This window comes from Aulostomus chinensis, chromosome 1 (genome assembly GCF_037954235.1).
Source record: "Aulostomus chinensis isolate RoL2024-O1b breed Wild chromosome 1, RoL_Achi_v1.0, whole genome shotgun sequence".
Lineage (NCBI taxonomy): Eukaryota > Metazoa > Chordata > Actinopteri > Syngnathiformes > Aulostomidae > Aulostomus > Aulostomus chinensis.
In genome coordinates, this window is record NC_141320.1 from 13,366,076 (window position 1) to 13,389,260 (window position 23,185).

Genomic DNA, 23,185 nt, shown 5'->3' on the forward strand with positions numbered 1-23,185 from the left:
GGGCTACTTGCTCCTCCATTGCATCTGGAGATATTTGTTTCCTGTAGGGTTTCTTCGTGTATGTGTGGTGTACCTGCTTTCCCAGAGGACTGCCATCTTTGTTCTGTGGGCTGACATGTTTTAGTGTCAGCACAGGTCATAGCGCTGAGACTGAACTCTCATTCTCCTCCAACTATTATTTCCACCTCACACTCCTGCAGATATTCAAGTGAACAGGGAACACAAATTTATGCTCAACTTCTCCTGTGTATTCATCCACAGTCACTAAACAACAACCAAACCAAACAAAAGGGGTTTGCTAGCATGGCGATCAGCTGTAGTTCACCATCTTATCCAGGTCACATGACTCAGGATTAGCGTGGCCGTCTGGCAACCAAAGGGTGGCTGGTTTGATCCTCACTTTCTCCAGTGACCATGTCAAAGTGTCCTTGAGTAAGATACTGAACCCCTAAATACTTCTGATGAGTAGGTTGGCTCCTTGCATGGCAGCCTTCAGCATCAGTGTGTGAGTGTGTGTGAATGAGAGGACATTGTTCAGCTCCTTGAGTGCTGCTGAGGTAGAAAGGCTCTGTACAAACTGAGTCCTTTTACCATTTCTTTCCTGCTTCTAGCAGCGCTGTTGTCACTTCCTGTGACCGTGGGAGGAAAGGGGTCCCCCTTCAGAATCAGTTTGATATCATTATTACTTCCTCTTCAACATGCCTTTAGCAGACCATCTCAGAGAACAGCACAGTGAGGTAGTGTGGCCGAGCGGTCTAAGGTGCTGGATTAAGGTTCCAGTCTCTGAGGAGGCGTGGGTTCAAATCCCACCACTGCCATCATGTCCCAGGTCACTGGAGAGGTGTGGCAGGTCTTTAACTGCCTCTCCTCTCTCTTCCACTGGTATCTTCAAACCTGTGACCAAATGAAGAACCCTCCTCTGAGTCCACAGACCTGAGCATTGCTGCTCTGACTACCAGGTTACCTCCTGGTTATCAGGGTGAAGTCAATGGGGAGGTAGTCAGTTGTTCCTTTGTTTTTTGACAGAGGCTTCATTGTGAATTAAATAATTTTAATTCTTTACTTGAAGTTTCACGCTGTTTCGACTAAAAAAGGCCAGTTCCTGGAGAAGATCTTCTAGGGGTCCAAGTTAAAGCGGTGCCCCAGCTGGCACCAGGCGCTGACCCAGGTCCTCCATGAGAGATACTGTCAGTTCTGTTCTGCCCTGCTCACAACCACAGGCTGGTGTTGAGGCCTGCAGCAACCAGGGCCCCAGTCACCAAGAGTATAAAGGCTGGTCATTGTGGCAGTGGGAGGAGTCAAAATGAAGACAGACCAATGTGAGCAGGACGTTCCTGGAGAAGTCAGAAGAACTTGACCATGTTTCCTACAGTACCCAGGAGGCCTGGTAGTTGTTGAAGGAAGCTCCAAAAGCAAAGAGCAGACAGCAGGACATCAAAAGAAAAGATCCAGACACTAAAACTACAAGTAGAAACAAGAAGAAATACTAAAAGCTTTGGAAAGATACTACAAGGTTGGATATACATTATTATATACACTACTATTCTCATTGACTCCTAAAGAGGGACAGGAAACATTAGAATGTGGATCAGATCAGCTGATTTCAGTGTTGAGTCCATCCGTCCATCCACTTTCTGTTCTTATCCTTTAAGGGTCATGGAGGGGGGGGGGGGGCGATCCCAGGCGACATTGTTCAAGAGGCAGGGTTCACCCTGGACAGGTCAGAATTCCTGATGATGTCATCAGGGCTTTGACAGTAGCTAGAATTCTGTCTTTGATCTCAGGAGGACATGAAAGAAACCCAATTGAGGAAAGTAGAGGAGAACATTCAGCTTCATTAGAAACACTTGAACTGTTGAACAGTAGAATTTGTTTGAAACAGTTTACAACACTGAGTGACAGGATTGAAGAGGGAAGAGTTTTCTAATTTAAATTTAATTCTAACTTCAAAGTCAAGTCAGGTCAATTTTATTTATTTTGTGCCAAATCCCAACAGAAGTTATCTCATGACACTTTACAAGTTTATCTAATGAGACAGGTACCCTGGAAGGTATCACCTTGGCCCCCAGCACCACCCTAAGGAACCTAGGAGTTCTCTTTGATCAGGATCTGTCCTTTAATGCCCACATGAAGCAAATTTCTGGGCTTCTCTCTCCTCCTCTCTGTCCTCCTATATTTGTCATACATAAATCATACTCATAACCCTGCCTGGCCTCTTTTCATGGCACCAAACCAGCAGGTGGCCGCCCTGACCAGAGGTCTGCTGACACTTCAGTCCACATCAACACCTGTCAAGTGTCTCATGTGGCTGGATTTTCTGATTTAATCTGCCATGTGAACGTTGAACCATGGATGAAACTGAAGCAGCAAACACTGCAAAGGAACAAAAGACAATACTGAAGATGTACAAGTACACTGAAGTGCCTGTACTTTACTTGAGGAAGAAGGTTGAATCGATGCCTGCACTGTAAAAAAAAAAACGGTAAAAAGTCTGGCAGCAGAGATTCCAGACGGTACCGTAAAATTACAGTAATGAACTGTTCCTCAAAATTACATGGAAGAAACTGTAAAATACACAGCAGCTTTCACAGTCCCAACTGATGAAATTACAGTCCATTTAGTGTTGATAAATGTGCATTCAACTGCAGGAAAACAGGCCCATCATGGAAAAACACATGAAGAACAAGGACCTTTCAGGTTCTTCTCTAAGTTCAGGGCTCTTACTGGTTCATTTATGAAACAAACCAGTCTATGAGCAGGAATTTCCCGTTAAAAAAGTTCATTTGACAGTGGAAAAGCAAGCATAGTGCATCAAAATAGCCAAGTTTAAGGTCAATCACTGTCAATTGAAGCTATTTAGTTGTTACTTTATGAAACTGAGCCAACTTTCTACAGTGATTTCCTGTTAGATTCTGGTTTCTCCAAGTATAAAAACTACAACAATGGATAAACACAGAATCTGTACTTTGAACAATAGAGAATTTCTGCACATTGACAGTATCAGTCCATCACTTTAGAGGATTGGAATGGTAAAAACATCATTGGACATTGGAAAACTCAGCATCGTACATCAAAATCCATGAACAACAGCTCCATTCAAACAGAAGCTCTGTAATTGTAGTGTTAAAGTGAAGTTCTGGAATGTTCCATTTCATCTACAGGGATTTCCCATTAAAGTACAGGTTTTACTACATTCAGTGTTCAAACATGAACCTTCAATGAAACACAAAGGTCTGTAAATGTGTGGCATTGAACAGTCATTTCAGTGAATTGTGAACAAATATTTCTTGTTAAAAATGTTCACTTTACAGTGGAAAAACCAGCAGAGTGTCAGAACATGAAGTGACGCCACATTCAAGGCAACCTGGCAAAGTAGGAATGCAGCCATTATTTTATACAACTGTCCGATGAAGTGTTTGACTGTCAAAATAGTGGTTTTGATGTGGAGAAAAGGAACTGATGTAGAAATACTTGAAGGAAAGGCTCAGTATTTGAACTCTGGGCCCAAGCGTCATGTTGTCAGTGACTTTCTCCATGATGAGAAACCACAGCTTTGCTCGGTCCCTGCTCCGCCTGTCCAGCAACACCAGGAAGGCCTAAAACTCTCCTACAAGGGCAGAAGGTCTTTGAAAACTACGACAAAGGTTTTCTCAATCACGACACTCAGGGCTACCACACCAGTGTCAGTGTGTTCTCTTGGAAAGCCAAGCTTTCTGTCAACAGTTGTGTGCTTCTGGAGAGGAACAGAGACACCAACACTACCTTCTTAGCTGCTGTTTGGTCCACAGGAACCTGAAGAATCCAGAAATAACTGACAACAAAAAGGTTGCTTTTGTTTTGAAGTCTTTTCCGAGCTGACCTCCAGGCATCAGTGTGGTTCCACTGAGCGTTGCATCTACAACAACATTCATCAGAGGTTTCAGAGACGGTCATGTGGCCATGCATACGCCCTCCTCCTCCCGTGGGACTGGACGGGCGGAGCAGGGAGCCAGCAAAATTCTAGTTCCTGCTAACAGCGATCGTGACAAAGACCACGTCATTGTCCAAACACCAAACTGTTCCTTTAATGAGAGGCTACATTCAAAGATACATTTCTTCATAGGAACACAATCAGACATTTTAAAAAGGAATGAACCCGTTTTTCAAAATAAAGGTTTAAAGATGTTCAAATGTTGAGTTACTGCAAAAATACCCAAAGTACTTCATACTGACTACTAATCTCCACCTTCATTTCTGAAATGTTGAGATGCTCCAGAACTCAAACACATCACAAGTTGCTTTGAAAGCAAATCTTTTCCCATTCCCAGTGTTGAGCTGCCATCTAAGGGTTTCCATGAGCGATCAGTGGCATTAAAGTACGAGTGTAGGATTTTTAGCAGGTACCATGAATGCTAACACATAGAGAACCAGGTCATTACTTCCACCAGAGATTCATCAGTATTTGTTGTTTATTCTGCAGTATAATTTCATTTTAGTAACTCATAGGGGTGCCACGATACACTAATTTCACGGTACGGTACGAAACACGATATGGAGGTCACGATAACGATACGATACAATATTAAAGAAATGTTTTTTTAAGCTAATTTTTTGGAATATATTTTATTTAAAAGATACAAAATATTAAACAAAAGTGCTTTTGCCATATTTTTCAATTTAGTTACACTTTATGTAACAGGCAAGCCTGGCCAACCATTATGAATAAACTTGACACAAGTAGCTCACAAACTTAACTAAAAGCATGCATCATCAGTTTCTTCTTTCCTTAAAAGTAAAATTATTTTGCTACAAACTCAGCTGAATAGTGTGTCTTCCAGAAATTGAACAAGTACAACAAAAAATAAATTAACTGTTACTATGAAACGTCCAAAACTCAAAATGCCAACATATCAATTAGCAGTAGGCTGATCAATGATCAATGATCACTTATTATCAGTAGGCTTTGTTAAAGCTCATCACAGAGCTAAGGGTATCAAGCCACATGCCCCAGCCTCGTCAGGAGGGAGGACCACATTCTTCTTGAGGAATACTAGCACGTCCACATTTTCTGGCAGCAGTTGGGATCTTTGGGCAGTAACGATGTCCCCTGCAGTAGAAAATACACGTTCACTTGGAACTGAGGTAGCAGGGATGGAAAGATAAGCTTTCGCAAGACGAGACAGCAAAGGACACTGAAAACAGTTCTCTTTCCACCACTTCAAGGGGCAACTGGTGAGTGGGATGGATGCCTCTCTTCTGTACATGCCAATCTCTCTCTCTACTCCCTCTCTGAACAGTTCTTCTGGCACAGCAGAAAATGAGTCCCCAAGTAGATCTTCAAGTGCTGTCTTCTTGGAAGCAGGCTCTTCCAGTTGCAGCCCAGCCCCCTGTCCTTCATCTGGCGGATCTTCACCAGCTGCTCCCCTGGCATTAGTCTCCTCATCTGTGGTCTAAGAGTAGAAAGACTGGCATCAGTGCATGATCCTTCCTTTAGACAAGCAACAAAGCCCCCCTCCTCAACACACATTTACTCTGAAACTGTCTCGAAACACACACACACACACACACACACACACACACACACACACACACACACACACACGATTAACCAACAAAGGAATTGTGGAGGATGAAAAGAAGAAAGACATGGGCCTACCAGATTTACTGTTTCCTGGATCCTGAGGAAGACAGCCTCACGCTGGTCATGGTTTAGCTGAGGTAGACCCCGAAACCTGGGGTCCAGCGCTGTGCACTCCAGCAGACGGTCATACACATCCCCACTGTATCTTTCTGAGATATTGTTGAGGATTTCTCTCTTTGTTTCAGCTATGGCAGGGGAATCATCTGGGTGTGGCGCCATGCTCTGTTAGAAAAACAATAAATAACAATTTGCTTTAGTTGTAGCACTTACAATATGAACACAAAGCATTGAAACAGACAAAGCAAAAATAAGAACAGGGAAAACAGGTAAAGAACAATATAAAAAGCAGTGGTAGTATTCATTTAAATTAGGCCTACCTGTTCGATCATGCTTTTGAGTGGCACAATAAGAGACACGGTGGGAGTCTTCTCGTCACACATGACCACAGTAGCAGTTTTGAGGGGTTTGAGGAGTTTCACCAGGTCTTCAGCAAGTGAGAAGTCTCTTCTGTCCAGGGTATTGACGTCCCGGGCGTTGCGTTTGATCTCAGGGCTGGTGAGAGTTGCTCCAATGGCGGCTTGCTGCTCCAGATATCTTTCCAACATGTCCAGGCTGGAGTTCCACTGAGTTGGTACATCCGTGATCAGCTTGCGCGATGGCAGCTGTAACTGCTTCTGTTTGGACTCCAACGCGGCCTCAGCAGGGGGACTCTTGTGGAAAAAGTACTCACGCGCCTCACTCTCCCGAGTAAACGGCTGATGGGCCCAACACGAAGGCCAGCCTGAGATGCCAGATTGGCGCTATGTGCAAAGCACTTGATGTGGAGCTCGAAGCCCGCCTCGCGCACAGCCACATCCATATTGCGAGCGTTGTCAGTGACGATTGCGATCACATGGTTTGCCCTCTGAAGTTCCCATTCAGCAAGGGCTTTCCACGGGCCGTCTACAATGTTGACGCCTATCAGTAAATACGTACGTTTACTATTTAAATAGCACCTGTCAAGGAAAACGTAACAAAGTGCTTCACAAAGCAATTTTCACAAAACAAGAATAATCTGCATTAACCAGCAGTACTGCATCAGACCTACCTGTGTGGGACTCGGAGATGGGACGCGTTTGGAGCACATTTTCCATTTCCCAGTCGTTGTTGATACCGTGTGCTGTGATTGTGATGTAGCTCTTTGTGCTTCTTGAAGTCCAGCCGTTCGTTGTAATCGCGATGCTTTCTGTCTCTTGAAGGGACTGTTTGACTCTGGCCTTCCTCTCTTCATAGATTTTAGGGACTACTTTAGTGCTAAAATGCGTACGTGATGGGACAGTGTATTTCAGGTCCATCCTCCTGAGTAAACGCCTGACCGACGGATCTTCCACAATAGAAAATGGTCTCTTACCATATGCGATCATGTAGCCAATATCCCGTGTAATTGCCATCGCTCTTGGACTTGATGGTGGAAGTTGAGGGGCAAATCTGGTTGTCAGCGTCGTCTGGCCTTTGGGGAGTGATGCTCTGTTTGCAGTAGCAGGCGCTAATTTAATTTCTCTGTGGTGGCGCTGCATATGACTGCATGTTGGACGTGTTAGAAAGGGTGTACGGCAAATCGTCTTGCAAAGTTTGCAGATCGTTCCTGTTTTGTCTGCAACTCGTTCTCCATTTTTCTTCTCAACTGGGAAACCGAAATGGTGCCATACAAGGGATTTAAAAGAAATGGGGGCATCTTCGATTTCAATGTTGTCTGAATTAGTGTCCATCTTCCATGTGCTCGCTCTGAAATGTCAACAAATTAACAGGAAGGGAGGGGTGACTGACGCGGGTCAGAGTGCAGACCACTACATAGTTCAGAGCGCCATCTTGTGTTGAAAATAAATGACTACAGTCAAGAAGAGAAGAATGGCTTTTTCAGAGATTGAAATGTGCCCTTGATTGTATGACTAGAAAAATGACCTATCAGTTATCGCAAAACAGTTTTACAGCTCTAGCACGACCTATCGTGGCACTCCTAGTAGAGAACATCCACTCCAAATAGTCAAACACAAGGGTGGTGATCAAGTAGAGCCTCCACATGGAAACAAAAGCACTGACGACTTTAAAAGAGGACAGAAAGTTTATTAAAAGACAAGTTTATAAGGACAGTTAAAGGTGTGTAGACGGCTGTTTACACTTTAATTCAGCTGTAGAAGAAGAAGACCTTCACTGTGAAAACTCATCCTGTGTTACAGCCGCCCCTCCAGGATGGTCAGGGACCAACTTCAGTCCTGGTCCTGATCCACCGGAAATCCAACCAATTCCTCCCATAGGAACCATGTATTTGTTTGAGTGGTGCCCAGCAGCACAGCACCCTGCCTGAGCGTAGTAGGAAGTGTAGGAGCCAGTACTGAGCGTGTACTGCATGTGTACTACAACTAAAGGTACTTCACCGGAGGCTCCAGCTGATGTCCCATATGTCTCCATCAGCTGGATGACATCACTGATATCAGAGACTCCGCCCACTCATTTATTTTCACACATCTCAAAGACAATTCAGTGTTTGATCAGGGATCAATACATCAATATAAAGATCAGTACTTGGTGCCAAGTGGATCTTTGATGGTGACCTCAGAGAAATCAGATCAGCCCTCACACCCTCCTATCCAATGGTGGCTCCATGATTTCAGCTTCATCCTGTCTCTTTCCTGCTGTGTTTTCTCCTCTCTTTGTCTCTGTTCCTGCAGTCACACTGGATAGTTCCTGTGTGAAGGGGACCAACAAAGTGGTGGTGGACGCGTTGTCTAGAGTTCCTTCAGTGTGGAAATTGACAGTGAACTGTTTTCCTCTCTCTGGTTCTCCTCTTGTCTTTTCCTAGCCTCCTACATCATTGCTTTCTGGGTGCACCGGTCAATGCGGTACCTTGGGACAAGAGATGCTGGACCACCGGAGGAGCCACTGGTTCACCTCCTGATAGGTTTACCTCATCTGTACAGAACAATGGGTGATGTATATGGTTTGAGGGGGTTTGGTTCATTATCATTTTGGCTTTTAAAAAAAATGCATTTCAGGTACTTTCAGGTGCCGTGACTTGCTTCCGGACCTCTTTCTTGAGGGTGTGTGTGTGTGTGGGGGGGGGGGGGGGGGGGGATATAAAGGTCCCGTGGCTGGTGCCTTTCATGCTGTTCCTTGTGTTGCAGCAGGTATCTGGAGGGTGGGGGGCCGTTCGTTCCTCCTAGTTGAAGCTCCTGGGCCCGGTGCTCTCTACATACAGAACCCGCCTTGCTGGCCGGGAGCCTCTCTTCCTCCTCATCCATTATGACTTCGACTTTCAGCAGACAACATCTCTTCTTTCCACCTCCCTTACACACATGCACACATGAACCCACACCACCAACTGGACTGATGTTCACATCACATTGTTGTCTGAGTTCAATTTTGGTTCATCGTTGTGTTTTTTCATGAAATAAATTCATTTTTTGGCCGTCAACCTGCGTCTCCCACTCTTGTCACGCTTCAAAGCCACGTCTTGCAAAGGTGGTTTCTTCCCAGTGTGCGTTCTCATGTGTCTTTTCAGATGTCCCTTTTCTGAGAATCTTTTACCACAAACTGAGCAGGGGAATGGTTTCTCCCCAGTATGAGTTCTCCTGTGTGTTTTCAGATCTCCCTGAACTGAGAATCTTTTGCCACAAAGTGAGCAGGGATATGGTTTCTCCCCAGTGTGAGTTCTCGTGTGTCTTTTCAGGTGCCCCTTTTCTGAAAATCGTGTGCCACAAACGGAGCAGGGGAATGGTTTCTCCCCAGTGTGTGTTCTCATGTGTCTATTCAGATATCCCTTTTCTGAAAACTTTCTGCCACAAACTGAGCAGGGAAATGGTTTCTCCCCAGTGTGTGTTCTCATGTGTGTTTTCAGATCTCCCTTAACTGAGAATCTTTTGCAACAAACTGAACAGGGATATGGTTTCTCCCCAGTGTGTGTTCTCATGTGTCTTTTCAGATGCCCCCTTTCAGAAAATCTTGTGCCACAAACTGAGCAGGGATATGGTTTCTCCCCTGTGTGCATTCTCATGTGTGATTCTAGATGTTCCTTAACTGAGAATCTTGTGCCACAAACTGAACATGGGAATGGTTTCTCCCCAGTGTGCGTTCTCATGTGTCTTTTCAGATGCCCCTTTTCTGAAAATCTTGTGCCACAAACTGAGCAGGGGAATGGTTTCTCCCCTGTGTGTGTTCTCATGTGTCTTTTCAGATATCCCTTTTCTGAAAACCTTCCTCCACAAACTGAGCATGGGAACGGTTTCTCCCCAGTGTGTGTTCTCATGTGTTTATCCAAACTCCTTCTGTTTCTAAAACCTTTACTGCATGTTGAGCACCTAAAGGGACGCTCATCCTTCCTGACTTCTGTCTCAGATTCAGAAGGACCAAAGTTCACGTTCCTGATGATCTCTGATTCTCTTTCAGTCTTTACTTTTTGCTCTTTTGAGCTGCAATGAGTAACTTCCTGTCCTGGGCTCAGTTTCTGAAGCAAATTCCTCCTTGAGCCAAAGGGTTCCTTGTGCTCAGAGGTGGCCGTGTTATCAGGTCTGACCCAATCATCCTCACTGACTTCAGTCTCAGCTTCAGAAGAGTCTGACATCTGGTCGTCAGTCTGGGGTTGTACAAGTGTATCTGGATCTACCTTGCTGGCTGGTTCTGGTTCTGGTCCTCCACACTCTTCTCCATCAGCTTCTGTTTTCAGAGGATGAATTGGGCTCCTGCTCAGAGACTCTTCTTTCAAGTTCTCCTCAGTTAGACTCTGGTGAAGCTGTGGGAACTGAGGTTTCTCTTCGTCTCCTTCACTCTTCACAGGGACCAGAGTGAAGGGGAACGTGGTGATATCAGCCTCCTCCTGTCCTTGAAGCTGCCCTCCCTCCTCACTGGTCCAGAGCTCCTCCCACTCCTCTTTAATGTGGGGGGGCTCTGGGTCCTGCAGCTCAGGGGGAACCTCTTCTTTAATCACCAGCAGCTGCTCCACATCTGCAGGACACAAACAGCAACATCAGAAATCTCTTCATGTGACTCTGAAACAGCGGAGCAACAGACAGAAACAGAAATCAACTCAATGAAAAGAGACGTCCTGCTACTGACGACCAGTCAGCAAACTGGGAACAGAAACGCTGGCTTCAGATGCTTGGATCAACGTTGGGTCACCAAGGTCAAAGGTCATAGGTCCCCTCTGCTGAATGGTTTTGTCCATTCATGATCACATCTGCTAGTTGATTCATCAGTTAATGTCTGACATTTCTTGCACATTTGTCAGGCTCATCCATTTCAGATCCAGCAAACCTAAATATTTTACAAAGATAAAACACAAGGAAACACAAAATGCAGTTTTTGGTGCCAATGTCATTTAATAAGGTAAAAAACATCTGAGCCTCCAAAGGCCCATGTGAATAAGTGATTGCCCCCCTGACCCTAACAGCTGGTTGAACCACCTTTTGCAGCAATAACTGCAGTCAAGCGTTAGCGATAAGAGGCGATGAGTCTTTCACATCGCTGTGGTGGGATTTTGGCCCACTCTTCTGTGCTAAATTGTTTAAGATCAATCAGATTGGATGGTTTTCGGGCATGAACAGCCTTTTTAAGGTCCTGCTACAGCATCTCAATAGGGTTCAGGTCAGGACTTTGACGAGGCCACACCAAAACCCTCATTTTGTTCTTTTTTAGTCTTTCAGATGTGGACTTGCTGGTGTGCTTCAGATCGTTGTCTTGCTACAGAACCCAGGTACGCTTCAGCTGGAGGTCTTGAACTGATGGCCCAACATTCTTTGCCAGGATTTCTTGATAGCGAGCAGAATTCATGGTTGTTCCACAGCTGAGTCAATGCCTATGATATCATTTTACTCTTAATTTGGTGAACTTTCTAAACCTCTAATACTGTAATATTGTAGTAGTAACAGTGTGATGGCCTTTTATTTAGAAGTGGAAACTCTTCTCATTGTTCTGTACTGTTGATGAATGGTTGATGGTCTTCAAAGTTCCTGTTCATGTTGGAGCACTGGAGGTCTGAACCACTGAGACACTCAAAGAGCTGCATGAGTGACGTCACTTCAAGCTGGCAGAACGACTCCAGCCAGGGTCCTGCTGAGTGTTGTGATGCTCCGTGTTTAGCTGTCAAGCTAGCAGCTCTGGACTCACTGATCTGGACTGAAACTGCATTGAAATGAAACAACAGAGCTTCACTGGTGTCTGCAGGAGGTTTGCCTTTGGATTTTGTCCCCTAAAGCTGCTGTAACATTGGTTCATTCTGATGGGACTCATTTGGATATCATGTGACTTGCTGCAGGAGACAGAGAGACTGCTGACACGTGTGTGTGTGTGTGTGTGTGTGTGTGTGCGCTGACTGTTTTGATGTTGAGGTGTTAATTGTCATGTTGTATGCATTTCTTTGGAGGTTTTAAATTAAATCAGTAACAACAGGAAATAAACCAATTGTTTCAGGTCGACTTTGTTTCCTGAGTTCCTAAAACTTCCCTTTATGTTGGTAACAATGCAGCAGGAGCCTGGTTCACATTCTGGTCCACAAGTTAGCAGCAGTTGGTGATCCAGTGTGAACGTCATTCAGGCGAGGTGTTGTTGTGGTTCAGTTCAATGGTAACACGCTGCTACTGATTGTTAAGGCAGGGCTTCTTAACAGGACCCAGGAATGAGGGGCCCAGCAGGTCCGGGGGACTCACCTGCTCTGTCCAGCCTGACTCGGGGCTTCAGCACGGCATCGAGCAGCAACCTCTGCCGGCGGTTCTCCCGCTCGTACTCCGCCACGGTTTCCTCCAGCAGAGCCACGATCTGCTCCGCGGCCGCCGCCAGCCGCTCGGTGAGCAGCGCTCTCAGCACCGGGACTCCAGCCGCTGAGTCTCCTTCTCCCAGCTGCAGCAGGAAGTCTTCAGCGGCGGCGAGGATCCGCTCCTGGACCGACACCCGCAGCAGCTGCGCGGCGCACATGTTGAGGTTCTACCGGCGCCACTCAGCCTTCAGGAGACAAAGACCGAGGCCGGGGGTTCACGGACTTCTCCTTCTTTCCTTGTTGTGTTCAAAGCTTCCCGCGTCTTCTTGTCGTTTTGTGAAGCGCGTATTGATGACGTATGTGGTGACGTCCAAAGCCTCTTCAGCCGGCAGTGACCACGTGACTGATTCAGGACCTGCTTCTCCGGCTTGGCGTGAGGTTCTAAATGTAAAGCAGTGAAACGCCGTGTTTTCCTCCCTCTGGTTCGCGCGTCTGTTGGAGCTCCACGGCAGGAGAAATCGCTTCAAGAAACCCAACAGACTTGATTTGAAAACGTTGGAAAAACTTCTTTTTTTAATAAAAATTTGTAAAAACAAAGCGTCCTCATTCCCATCACTTTCACTGAGACTTTCACATCATGGTCCCATTGTTCAAAGACATGGAACGATCCAGTAGGAACGCAAAGACTTCAATGATCTCATTGTGTTCACGGGTCATCAAATCAGTGTCAGTTCAGTCGGTCAAGCCTGCAGGGAAGTTTACAGTCCAGCAGGTGTCAGTATTCAGTGACAGTAACACAGTGTCATGGCGTCCACAGGCTTCATGACGCCTCATCCACCCTTCACTCCTGTCTCGTCCTTGTGTGCTCACTCCAGCCCGTTGATCCACAGTTCCTGCCACAGCCTCTACCTTGTTAATGCAGCCGTGCCTGTCTTGTGTTCTTCAGCCTCTGAGAGTTTTTGAAAGTTTTATCCGATAGTCTAGATTTAGTGGATACGTTTGCAGCCGTTTGGTTTCTCTGCTCGGAGTACAAGAACATCAACGTCCCTTGCCGTGAACCCTGCTTCTGTCCTGTGTCTGAGCCTGGTCCTGTCAATCACAATGATCCAATTTTTGGAACTGACCATATCTTTCTTTCAAAAACAAAAGAAATGAAGAGTGGCATGAAAAGATCTTCCTCACAAACGTGGACGATACAAAGCTCTCTTCCTCTTCATCTCCAATTATTTGACCAAATTTGGCCGTCAAACTGGAGAGAAAACTCAGCCCTGTTGAACTCTGGCAGCTTTCCATTTACAAATAACACGTGTCCACGTGACAAAGTGTGTGAGCAGGAAGGAAGGGAGAAGGGGGGCTGAGAAAATAACAGCAGATCCCTGGATGGAGACCCCGTGCTCTTCTCTCCACCTCTCTTCCTCCCTGCTCTCTCCACCCCTCTTGAACAACACTGCAGGTGAACAGTTAGCATTGCTCTGTTTGATGAAGCTGCGTTCAGGGAATGAGGAAGTTTCCCTTTGTGTCACTGCTTCTCTACTAATCTGATCTCTGATCAGTTCACCAAGAAGAGTCTGGGGTCAGGGGCTTGATGAGTAGAGCTGTTTAGTCAGGAGGAGGCTGCTCTGATTGGTTCCTGACACTGAAACAAGGCCAAAGCTCAAGTACACAGGCTCACATATTGAAGTATTCTCAGTCTTCCCACTTCAAGTATTTTCTCACTTCAAGTATTTTCTACTCTGCACACCAAGTTACCTCTTATGTTAAGTTACTTGCTGAGAGTTGTGCAGGACACTTGGATGGAAACATAACCTTTTTCTCTAATCAGCACAACAATGTGGGCGTGGAGTGAATCAACACCATAACAGTAACGAGGAATGAACGCAGCAGCCATCTTGGAATCACCAGGTTTACAAGGCTTCCACTCGGTGAGAGCAACCCCTCGATGGAGGAGAAGAAGCCGGACCATCAAGAAGACCTGAAAGAAGACAGCAGAGGCAGGAAGAGGAACCAGAGACACACAAACAGACACAACACTGCCACCTTCTGATCTGATGACATCAGAGTTGAATGTGTGGACTATTTGGAGGCCAAGCCTCACAATAAAAGAAGCATTTTCATGGGAATGTGTTCCATCCAGGGCTTCACAATAAAAGCATTTGAAATGTTGAGTCATTTTAACAGGTGTTTGTGTGTCGGCTGTCCTATGAGTCACAGCAGGTTGACAGTTTGGGGAGAAACTCTTGAAGACTGGGACTTGAGGGGCCCGTTTCACAAAGCAGGTTCATCAAACCCTGAGTTTCATCCTGATCTCTGAGTTGATCTACCCTGAGATAGAAAACTCTGAGTTTTTGGTTTCAGAACAGCGGATTTGAATCAGTTTGATCAACTCTGAGTAGGTCCACCTGGGGTAAAGCGCGATCACGACAACTCTAAAAAGCCAGCATAAATAGAGCCCCGATCCACCGAGTCACCATGGCGACGGAGAAGAGGAGAGCTTTGTTTTTCACGTCAGTGCAGTTGGAAATCTTGATGCGATCATGTGAAGAGTTCCAACACGCGTTAAAAAAAGAAGTGCAACACCGCTGCAGCTGCAAAAGAGAGAGAGATGGTGTGGAGGAACATTGCTGCTCGGTCAATGCGTGAGTTTAAATGTAGTCCTTAGCAATCATGATTATTACGGAGGAAGCTGCTTACATGGTAGTGCATTAATTTACATCATTTAGATGCAATACTGCGGGGGAGAAACACACTTGGCAGCAACTGAAAATGAAGCATAAAAACATGATTCAAACAGGTCAGACCACCTCAGGGGTACCCCAGGTTCTGCATTGTAAAGTAAATATTAAGTGGCTGTTTGACTGTACAATAGTTGTTTGATCACCAACACAATGATGGTTTCATACACAAATGTCTTCATCAATATCATGTCCTGTTAAATAAGTCAGCCTATTTAAACAAACACAGACTTCTGCTCAGCCAACAGAAAGAAGGCAGACGCCCGTAAAACGGGTGGTGGTCCAGCACCACCACCTCTAACAGAGGCACAGGAGCCAGAGTTTAGGAAGGCCAGTGGCTGAGGGAGTTCATCCTTAGAACCCAACCCCCAAGACACCAGTGCCTTCATAAAATGTAATATGGCTCGATATATATATATATATATATATATATATATATATATATATATGTATGTATGTATGTATGTATGTATGTATGTATGTATGTATGTATGTATGTATGTATGTATATATATGTATTTATATACGTATGTATATATATGTATGTATGTATATATATGTATGTATATATATATGTATATTTATATATATGTATATCTATATATCTATCTATATATCTATATATGTATATTTATATATATATATATATTTATATATGTATGTATATATATGTATGTATGTATATATATATGTATGTATATATATATGTATATTTATATATATATGTATATCTATATATCTATCTATATATCTATATATGTATTTTTTATATATATATATATATATATATATATATATATATATATATATATATATATATGTATATTTATATGTATATATATATGCACCCATGACTTTATTTCCCAACAGATTCTGCTGGTGCCATTTGCCTTGTCACAACAGACACAGTCACTGTCAGTAAATTCTTCAAAGATTTTCTCAATGTTATTTCAAGTCACTGAAACATCTCTCCTCCAGGACGAAGAGGATGGACAAACGCTGTCTGCTGCCTTTACAGTGGGGGACCCAGAAAGGCCTGTAGAAGTCACATCTTGATACATTCCTGATTCTTCCTCCATTCATATTTCTTACCATTCTGGTGGGATATAGAGACATCAGCCTACACTGAAGTATGAAGACAGTCTTGTCCTCTTTAACAGAGCATGGCTGGGCAGGAGGGTCCCTCGACCTCCAGTGCACACACTGACACAGTGAGATGTTCAGTCAACAGATTCATGTCCAACTGTCTAATCCTCATGTTCTCAGTTACCAGTAAAGGAACTTTACAGAGTCCACCTGCTGAGAAAAATGTAAAAAAGTGACAAAGAAATGCAGTCCTTGGACCGCCAGATTAGGAAAGCAGATCTGGAAACAGAACGACTGGAGCCCAAGTTAGAGGGGGGTGCATGGCTCCAGGTGAAAATGTTAACTAGTGGAATGTGAACTGAACGAGCTTTTTTATTGCTAGGAAATAAAGAAGACCAAATGAAATGTGTATTGTTCCTTTATTGGACTGTGGTGGGGAGGATGATTGCTAATTAAATGCCAAAGTGATTCTGACATATGGTGTCTCTGACGGCTCTGCTGTCCTGGATAGCTGGCAGGTGGATGGGGTCGTCATCAGGCTCTTCCATTTGTAGGGCAGGGTGTTGCTCTCCTCTCATAGTGGCAATGTTATGAAGAACACCTGCCACAAGAATATCACAGGCCCTCTCAGGGGACACCCTGAGGTGACGTAGGCACTGGAAACGGGCTTTTAGCAGGCCTGTGGTCATCTCCACCTCTGGTCCTGCAGTGAGCCCAGTTGAAGTTCTGTTGGGGGCCTGGTTCAGGGTGCGGGTAAGGGGTCAGCAGCCTGTGTTGGCATGGGGAACCCCTGTCACCCAGCAGAAGGCCATCAAACTCTCCTGTAATGTATAGTGGATACCTGAGAGTGGATTAAAGGAGGGAGACAATTGACTTCTATTGTGCAAATCTTGAGGCTGTACTTACCACGTTGCAGTCTGTTGCTCAGGTCAGACACAAAACATCTTGAGTCAGGGACAGACCCAGGCCACTATCATCCTCAGAATGTTGTGGCAGTCCAGCTGTCATGATGACAAAGATGGATTTGGACTGTGACCCAACGACTCAGGTCCTGACACCAGCAGACCCCTCCCCACCTGCAGCCTTTTTCCAGCTCCACCAAACCCACCATTCACTGCCTCCTCATCATCTGGGCATCAAAAGCAGCTCAGACCTGCTGCAGCTCAGAGACCTCAGCCATTTTTAGGATGTCTCCATGATTCTCCTTCACAGGATTTTCATTCAGAAACAAGAGAACTGTCAAAGACCACAACAGTTTTCAGCTTGCTGCTAAACAGTACTTCAACTACCATTCCACTGTGTAATGGCAGTGACTGATGTGTACTATATGCAGTACTAATCAAGTACAGCCCTGACTGATACTTTATCTCCAGTGATAGGAAGGATAAGAATGTTGAAGTGGACCCAGCAGGAAGAGAATCTCAAGTCATGGCAACTTTACTGAGCAGCACTCAGTTAAGTTCAGGAAACACCAGACAGTTTTACCACCTGTCAATGAAGTAGTCAGTAAAATAAATACTACACTGAACAGTAGTGGAGGAGAGCAGAGCTGGAAATGAGACCTTACTGGAGGGAATGAATCTAGAAATGTTAGCGTTCTTTCAGTTGAAGAAATCAGATTTGGGAGGGATGTTCTGGACGTTTTCATCCATTTTTATTTCATCCAGATAAACAAATCATGTCTTCTACTTGGGCAGAATACGCTAACATTGCTAACTAGCTAATATTATTTTCTAACTTCAGGCCTAAATTTGGGATTGACTGTTAAAATTGTTCACCTCACCTTTGTAAGCACCAGGTTTTGTCTTGATGATGTCATTCTATTTGTCTCTGGTTCTTTCCATTCATAAATCAAACCTGAATGTTAGCTAGCCTGCTCTTACTGTGTTCCATCAGCTGCAGGTTTGACCACAGGTAGCTTAGCTAACTGCTAACTAATGAATGTTTAGTCCAACAAAGAATGGAGGTTGATAGTCATTCATCCAAAGTCTTTGGTTTCAGATGGAGCCTCAACTGAGACTCCTAGTTCAGAGGATGGGTTTGTTTGCTATCAGGTTGCCACCTTTCTGGAGGAAGACAGGAGACAAGACAGGACATATTCTTTCACCAGGGGGTCAAAGCAGACATCAGTCCCCACTGATTCTGGACCTGCTCTACATTCCTGCCTGTTAAAAGAAGGTTTTAGTCACTACTGTTGATGGATGTGCTTGCTGATGGAGAATTGTTGGGTGTTAACTGATGGAAGGACTGAGGTGCTGGACCTGCTCTTCTTGTAGAGTGTCATGAGATCACTTTGGTTGTGATTTGGCGCTAAAAAAATAAAATTGATTTGACTGAAATGGAAACTGTTGGGGGGGGGGGTAGCCTCCATAGGTTATTTCTTTGATCTCTGAATTCTGTGTTTGATCTCTGAATTCTGTGTTTGATCTCTGAATTCAGTCTTTGATCTTGGGGTTCTGAGCATCGATCTCCTGCTTCAGTCTTTGATCTCTGATCATGGAGCTGATCTGGGAGCAGTCCTGATGTTAAATGCTGTGATGAAGGACAGTGTGGTGGTGAAATGGATGAAACATGTCAACATAAAATTAAATTTGAAACTTATTTCAAGCTTTATTTTGTGTTTGATGGCCATTTTTAAAGTCACTAATGATTTGCTTTGACTCCTGGATCCTGTGGTGCCTGATGAGGAGACAACTGGAGCACAAAGTAGGGGAAGAGGTCTGATATGGACCATCAACAGTTGAACGTTGTTGGCAGGACTCGAACCTACGCGGGGAGACCCCAATGGATTTCAAGTCCATCGCCTTAACCACTCGGCCACAACAACCACATTCACGCACATGTGTAGGAGACTGAAATTCACCAAATTATCTTTATTCTTATCTTTATTATCATCATTTTGATGTTCTAGAGGAGACAACATCTGATCTTTGTTAGAGCCACCAGTCAAAGGTTTTCTTTAAAGGCTGTAGCAGCTGAGAATGAGGAATTAATAACCATCTTAGTGAGGACATTTTGAAACAATGACAGAAAAGATGACATTTTGCCAGCTCTGCTGCTCCAGCCAGTGTTGGACGGTGACTTGGGAATCTTTATTGTTGAATATCAGACTCCACTGGTGAGTGGATGCTGTATAAATTCCATCCATAAATGGAGGTGGATCCTAAAAGGGCTCGTTGACTCAGGAGGATCTCTCCACCCTACAGACTGAGAAGGAATCATCAAAGATGGCAGTTGGAGTTCTGTGGATCTGTCCTGGATTCCTCGTCCTCACGGACCAGAAGTCTGTCTGAAATACGACACTGATTGATGATCTTTTCATGAATCTGGAAAAGCTTCTAAACTTAAGAGGAAAACAAATCTATCTTTTATATTAATTTTCATCATGGGAACGGACGTCTGCTGTGGTTGGTTTTTAAACGAGAGCAGGAAAGGACAGACAGCAGAAGGCAAATAAATAGAAGAAAAGACAAAAGAGAGAGAGAGAGAGAAAGAATGAGAGGGAGGGAGGGCTCTTGTGGGGCTACTTCCTCCTCCTCTGCTCCAGTTGGTTCCGCCCTGTCTGCTGGTGTCTCCACTGCTGTCACAGAGCGGCTGATTGTCACACCAAGAGACCGCAAGTGTCTCATGTTCAGTGTCTGGCACGGGACTTTGCAAAAGTAGGTAGTTATAGTTACTAGTTACTTCTGCCAAAATGTAACTGAGATAGTACCTGAGTTCCTCCACTCTGAAAGTAACTACTCACCAGGGAAAGTAACTACTGCAAGAAGACAGACATGTCCTCCCTCAAGCCTCACACAGACCATTGGTCCTGTTTGGTGTTCCAAGTCACACGTCTGGCCTTCTGTTTGAGGGGAGGAAGGTGTGGGGAACCCAACCCCTGGTTTACTGGGAGATTCATCACAGCCGACTTGGCACACACTTTGTCTCTGACCAAAAGACACAACAGGACCTCAGAGGACCGTACGACTCTTCTTTTCTTTTCACCAGGAGAGAAGTCTTTGTTTTTTGGAAAATGGCCGATTGCAACGGTAAGCAATTTCTTTATGTATTGTTGTCTTTAACTGATGCGATGATAAATTACTAGTGTGCTTTTCAACATTTGAAACCTTTTTTTGTTGAGGAAAAGTCCGGTGAGCCTCTCTGTATGATCATATCATTAACAAATAAATATTTGATTGAGTAAACCACTAAAACTTCTAGCCCATGACCTTTGCTTTCAAACACCCAGATTGACCACGTGCCTTCTGTTTTAGGGGAGGAGGGGTGAGGAACCCCAACCCTGCCTTTGAGCTGCTCTGGCTGTTTGACCTCTGTTCAATGGTGTTGTTATTTCTGCTTCTCTTTGACTGTATGGAACAAAACAAGCTGAGGGCCAGCGAGTGTATTCAGAGATGGAGGCCAGGCAGCTGGAATCTCCACCAGAGGAAGCTTCAGGGTGTGCAGGACCATACCTGGATCATGAAGACGGGTTCATGGATCGGGAACTTTCAGCCAAACTCATGGAGCATCTAAGAACTGTTGTCTGACTGCTGCTCAATGCTGCCATGAACACACAGTGGACTGGTGACTGGTGATGAAGCATTCATGTGAGAGCAACCACACGTGGGGAGGAAATACCTGATGACTATTTTGAAAGAGATCATGAAAACATACGGTCCAGGCTTTGGAACAGAAACCTCATCTGCACAATTAGAAAGGACCTGTTCCTGAACCACAGGCTCATCAGTCCTGCTAAGATCACGGGCGCTGCTGAGACACTGTTGGAGACACTGTTGGAGACACTGGTGCAAGCAGGGGTGGCACCAAGAGCGACTGGTGACTGTTGGAAAGTACACAGGTAGGTGACCACTGCTGGAACATTCATGCTGAACAAGCAGGATCTCAAACATTGGTATTCTACGTAGGTGGCGCTACAGAGTTGGATGTACTTTTTTGACTACTCTGACTTTGCCAACATGCAGGAATGCTGCCCAGGCCTGTGCACTGCTAATGGGACTGATGGGTGCCCTCAACCTTGCATGTCCCCCACGACTGTGCTACACTTCTGAAGTGTTTCAAAAACTTCTCTTGGATCTGGATGGACTTCAACTGTCCCCCAAAGTCCACGCATTAAAGGTGAAATTGTCTTGAATGAAGATTTGAAGTGACAAACTTCACAATGCCAAACCGATGAGGTCAGGTTTGAATGGACGATGTTGCAGTTGAACAAGATTTGAAAGCACTTTGATGAAGCGTTTCAGGAGTTCTTGTCACGCTCACTGACTGTTACACACTTACGCTCACACACTCTCACACACTCACTTTACAGATGTGCGGTACACACACGGTGAAGAGGTTTTTGCTAAGAACATTTTTGTTTTGTTTCTTTAAGAACATTTTTGTTTTGTTTTTTTTAACAACATTTTGGTTTTGTTTTTTTAAGAACATTTTGGTTAGTTTTTTCCTGAAAGTACTTGTAATACACTGATTCTTAAAAATAAATATGTATTTGTACTTTGACTACTCTAAATTGACCGTAGGTATGAATGTGAGTGTGAATGGTTGTTCGTCTCTCTATGTTGGCCCTGCGATGGACTGGCGACCTGTCCAGGGTGAACCTTGCCTCTCGCCCGTTGACGCTGGGATAGGCTCCACCCCCCCCCCGCGACCCTTAATGTGTAGGAATAAGCGGAAGACAATGGATGGATGGATGTATTTATTTGTACTGTATTTTAGTTGTGTGATCCTCTTCCTGAGCCTGTCTACCTGGACAGTGAGGACCAACAGGACATCCTTGGTGCCTTTCTGAAGGCAGTACTTCATAGATCACCAACACAACTGAGCTTGACGGATGAAGTGCAGTTCATCTTTGGTGTTCTAGTTCCTGAGGGAGGCCTCACCATGGATATATTTTACAGAGTTTGTCCTTGCAGCAGTCAGTGACTTAATAGAGTCTAACAAAGGGTTGGACCTGAATGAGACAGTCACCCTTCAACATGGGGCCATGGCAGAGTGAACCAAGAACACTACAATGGGGGTGAGAGTGGAGCCATGATGGATTCACAGTTCATCACCTCCACCTTCATGTGGACCACCTGATCACCTCTCCCTCAACCTCTAAATATCTCATTCCCTGACCGGGAATCGAACCCGGGCCGCGGCGGTGAGAGCGCCGAATCCTAGCCACTAGACCATCAGGGACCACACTGAGCTCTCCAACAACAGAGACTACAGACAATGACTCAAGAACACAGGACTCTGTGGTCTCAGCTTGAGATGCAGAGGGTCCTCCAAGACCACCAGACACCTCAGCCTATTGATGAGATCAATCATGATCAGCTCAGAGATCACGGCACAGAAGAAGGAGACTTTTTGATTTTTGGGGGTTCAGTTTCTAAGTCAGACACATCATCACAATTTGAAGTTTTCCTCCAGTAAAAAACAAAACAACACAAAACCAAACAAAACCATGATTTGACTTTTGATGTCTACATTTTTTGGAAATTGTGAGTCCAACAAGCAGGAGGCCGTTTGAGCTTGGAAACTGTGAAGCATCACCAGTAACTGCTGGTTAATTTACAGTTGTTTCCTCCAAAAAGTTTAAAATGAACTCAATGCTGAATCCCTCGTCGTCATCACTGAGCTGCAGAACTGGTCCATGCAGGAGGCTGAGCAGGTCTTCCTCTCTGGTCCAGTGTCTCAGCACAGGTCAGAGTAGAGAATTAAAACATGAGCACAAATCTTTATCAGCTATTTACTGATATCAGTGACTACCTTCAAGTAAGAGTGTTAGTGAATGGACCCTTTTTAAAGTTTATGTTATAATGTTTGAAAAATGATGCTCACAAAATCACAATAAAAGTGTTTGTGGTAAAATGATTCCAGTAGATTTTATTGCCATTTTAATAGTTTAAGCGTAATTTGATGACATTGTTTGATGTCATGACTCACAGTTACTTTAGCAGGACCATCGTGACATGAAATCTTCCTCATCATCCCATATCGACCCTCAACCCCTCACACAGAACCAGGAGCCCTCAA

General features: G+C 44.7%; 1 protein-coding gene and 3 non-coding genes across 4 annotated transcripts; 1 reads left to right on the top strand and 3 right to left on the bottom strand.

Moving 5' to 3' along the window:
- The first annotated feature begins 736 nt into the window (after positions 1-736).
- trnal-aag (transfer RNA leucine (anticodon AAG)) lies at positions 737-818 on the top strand. Its single transcript has one exon. It is a non-coding gene; the product is annotated as a tRNA-Leu (tRNA).
- Positions 819-5,257: 4,439 nt separating this feature from the next.
- On the bottom strand, positions 5,258-7,050 carry LOC147270432 (E3 SUMO-protein ligase ZBED1-like). Its single transcript, XM_086205188.1, has 5 exons — positions 6,708-7,050; positions 6,360-6,577; positions 5,998-6,243; positions 5,636-5,842; positions 5,258-5,422 (listed from the first exon to the last, which is right to left on the bottom strand). Exons 1-5 carry the CDS (start codon positions 7,048-7,050, stop codon positions 5,258-5,260), a joined length of 1,179 nt encoding a protein of 392 aa, XP_086061314.1.
- Positions 7,051-18,907: 11,857 nt separating this feature from the next.
- trnas-uga (transfer RNA serine (anticodon UGA)) lies at positions 18,908-18,989 on the bottom strand. Its single transcript has one exon. It is a non-coding gene; the product is annotated as a tRNA-Ser (tRNA).
- Positions 18,990-22,273: 3,284 nt separating this feature from the next.
- Positions 22,274-22,345, bottom strand: trnae-cuc (transfer RNA glutamic acid (anticodon CUC)). The gene has a single exon. It is a non-coding gene; the product is annotated as a tRNA-Glu (tRNA).
- Positions 22,346-23,185: the final 840 nt, after the last annotated feature.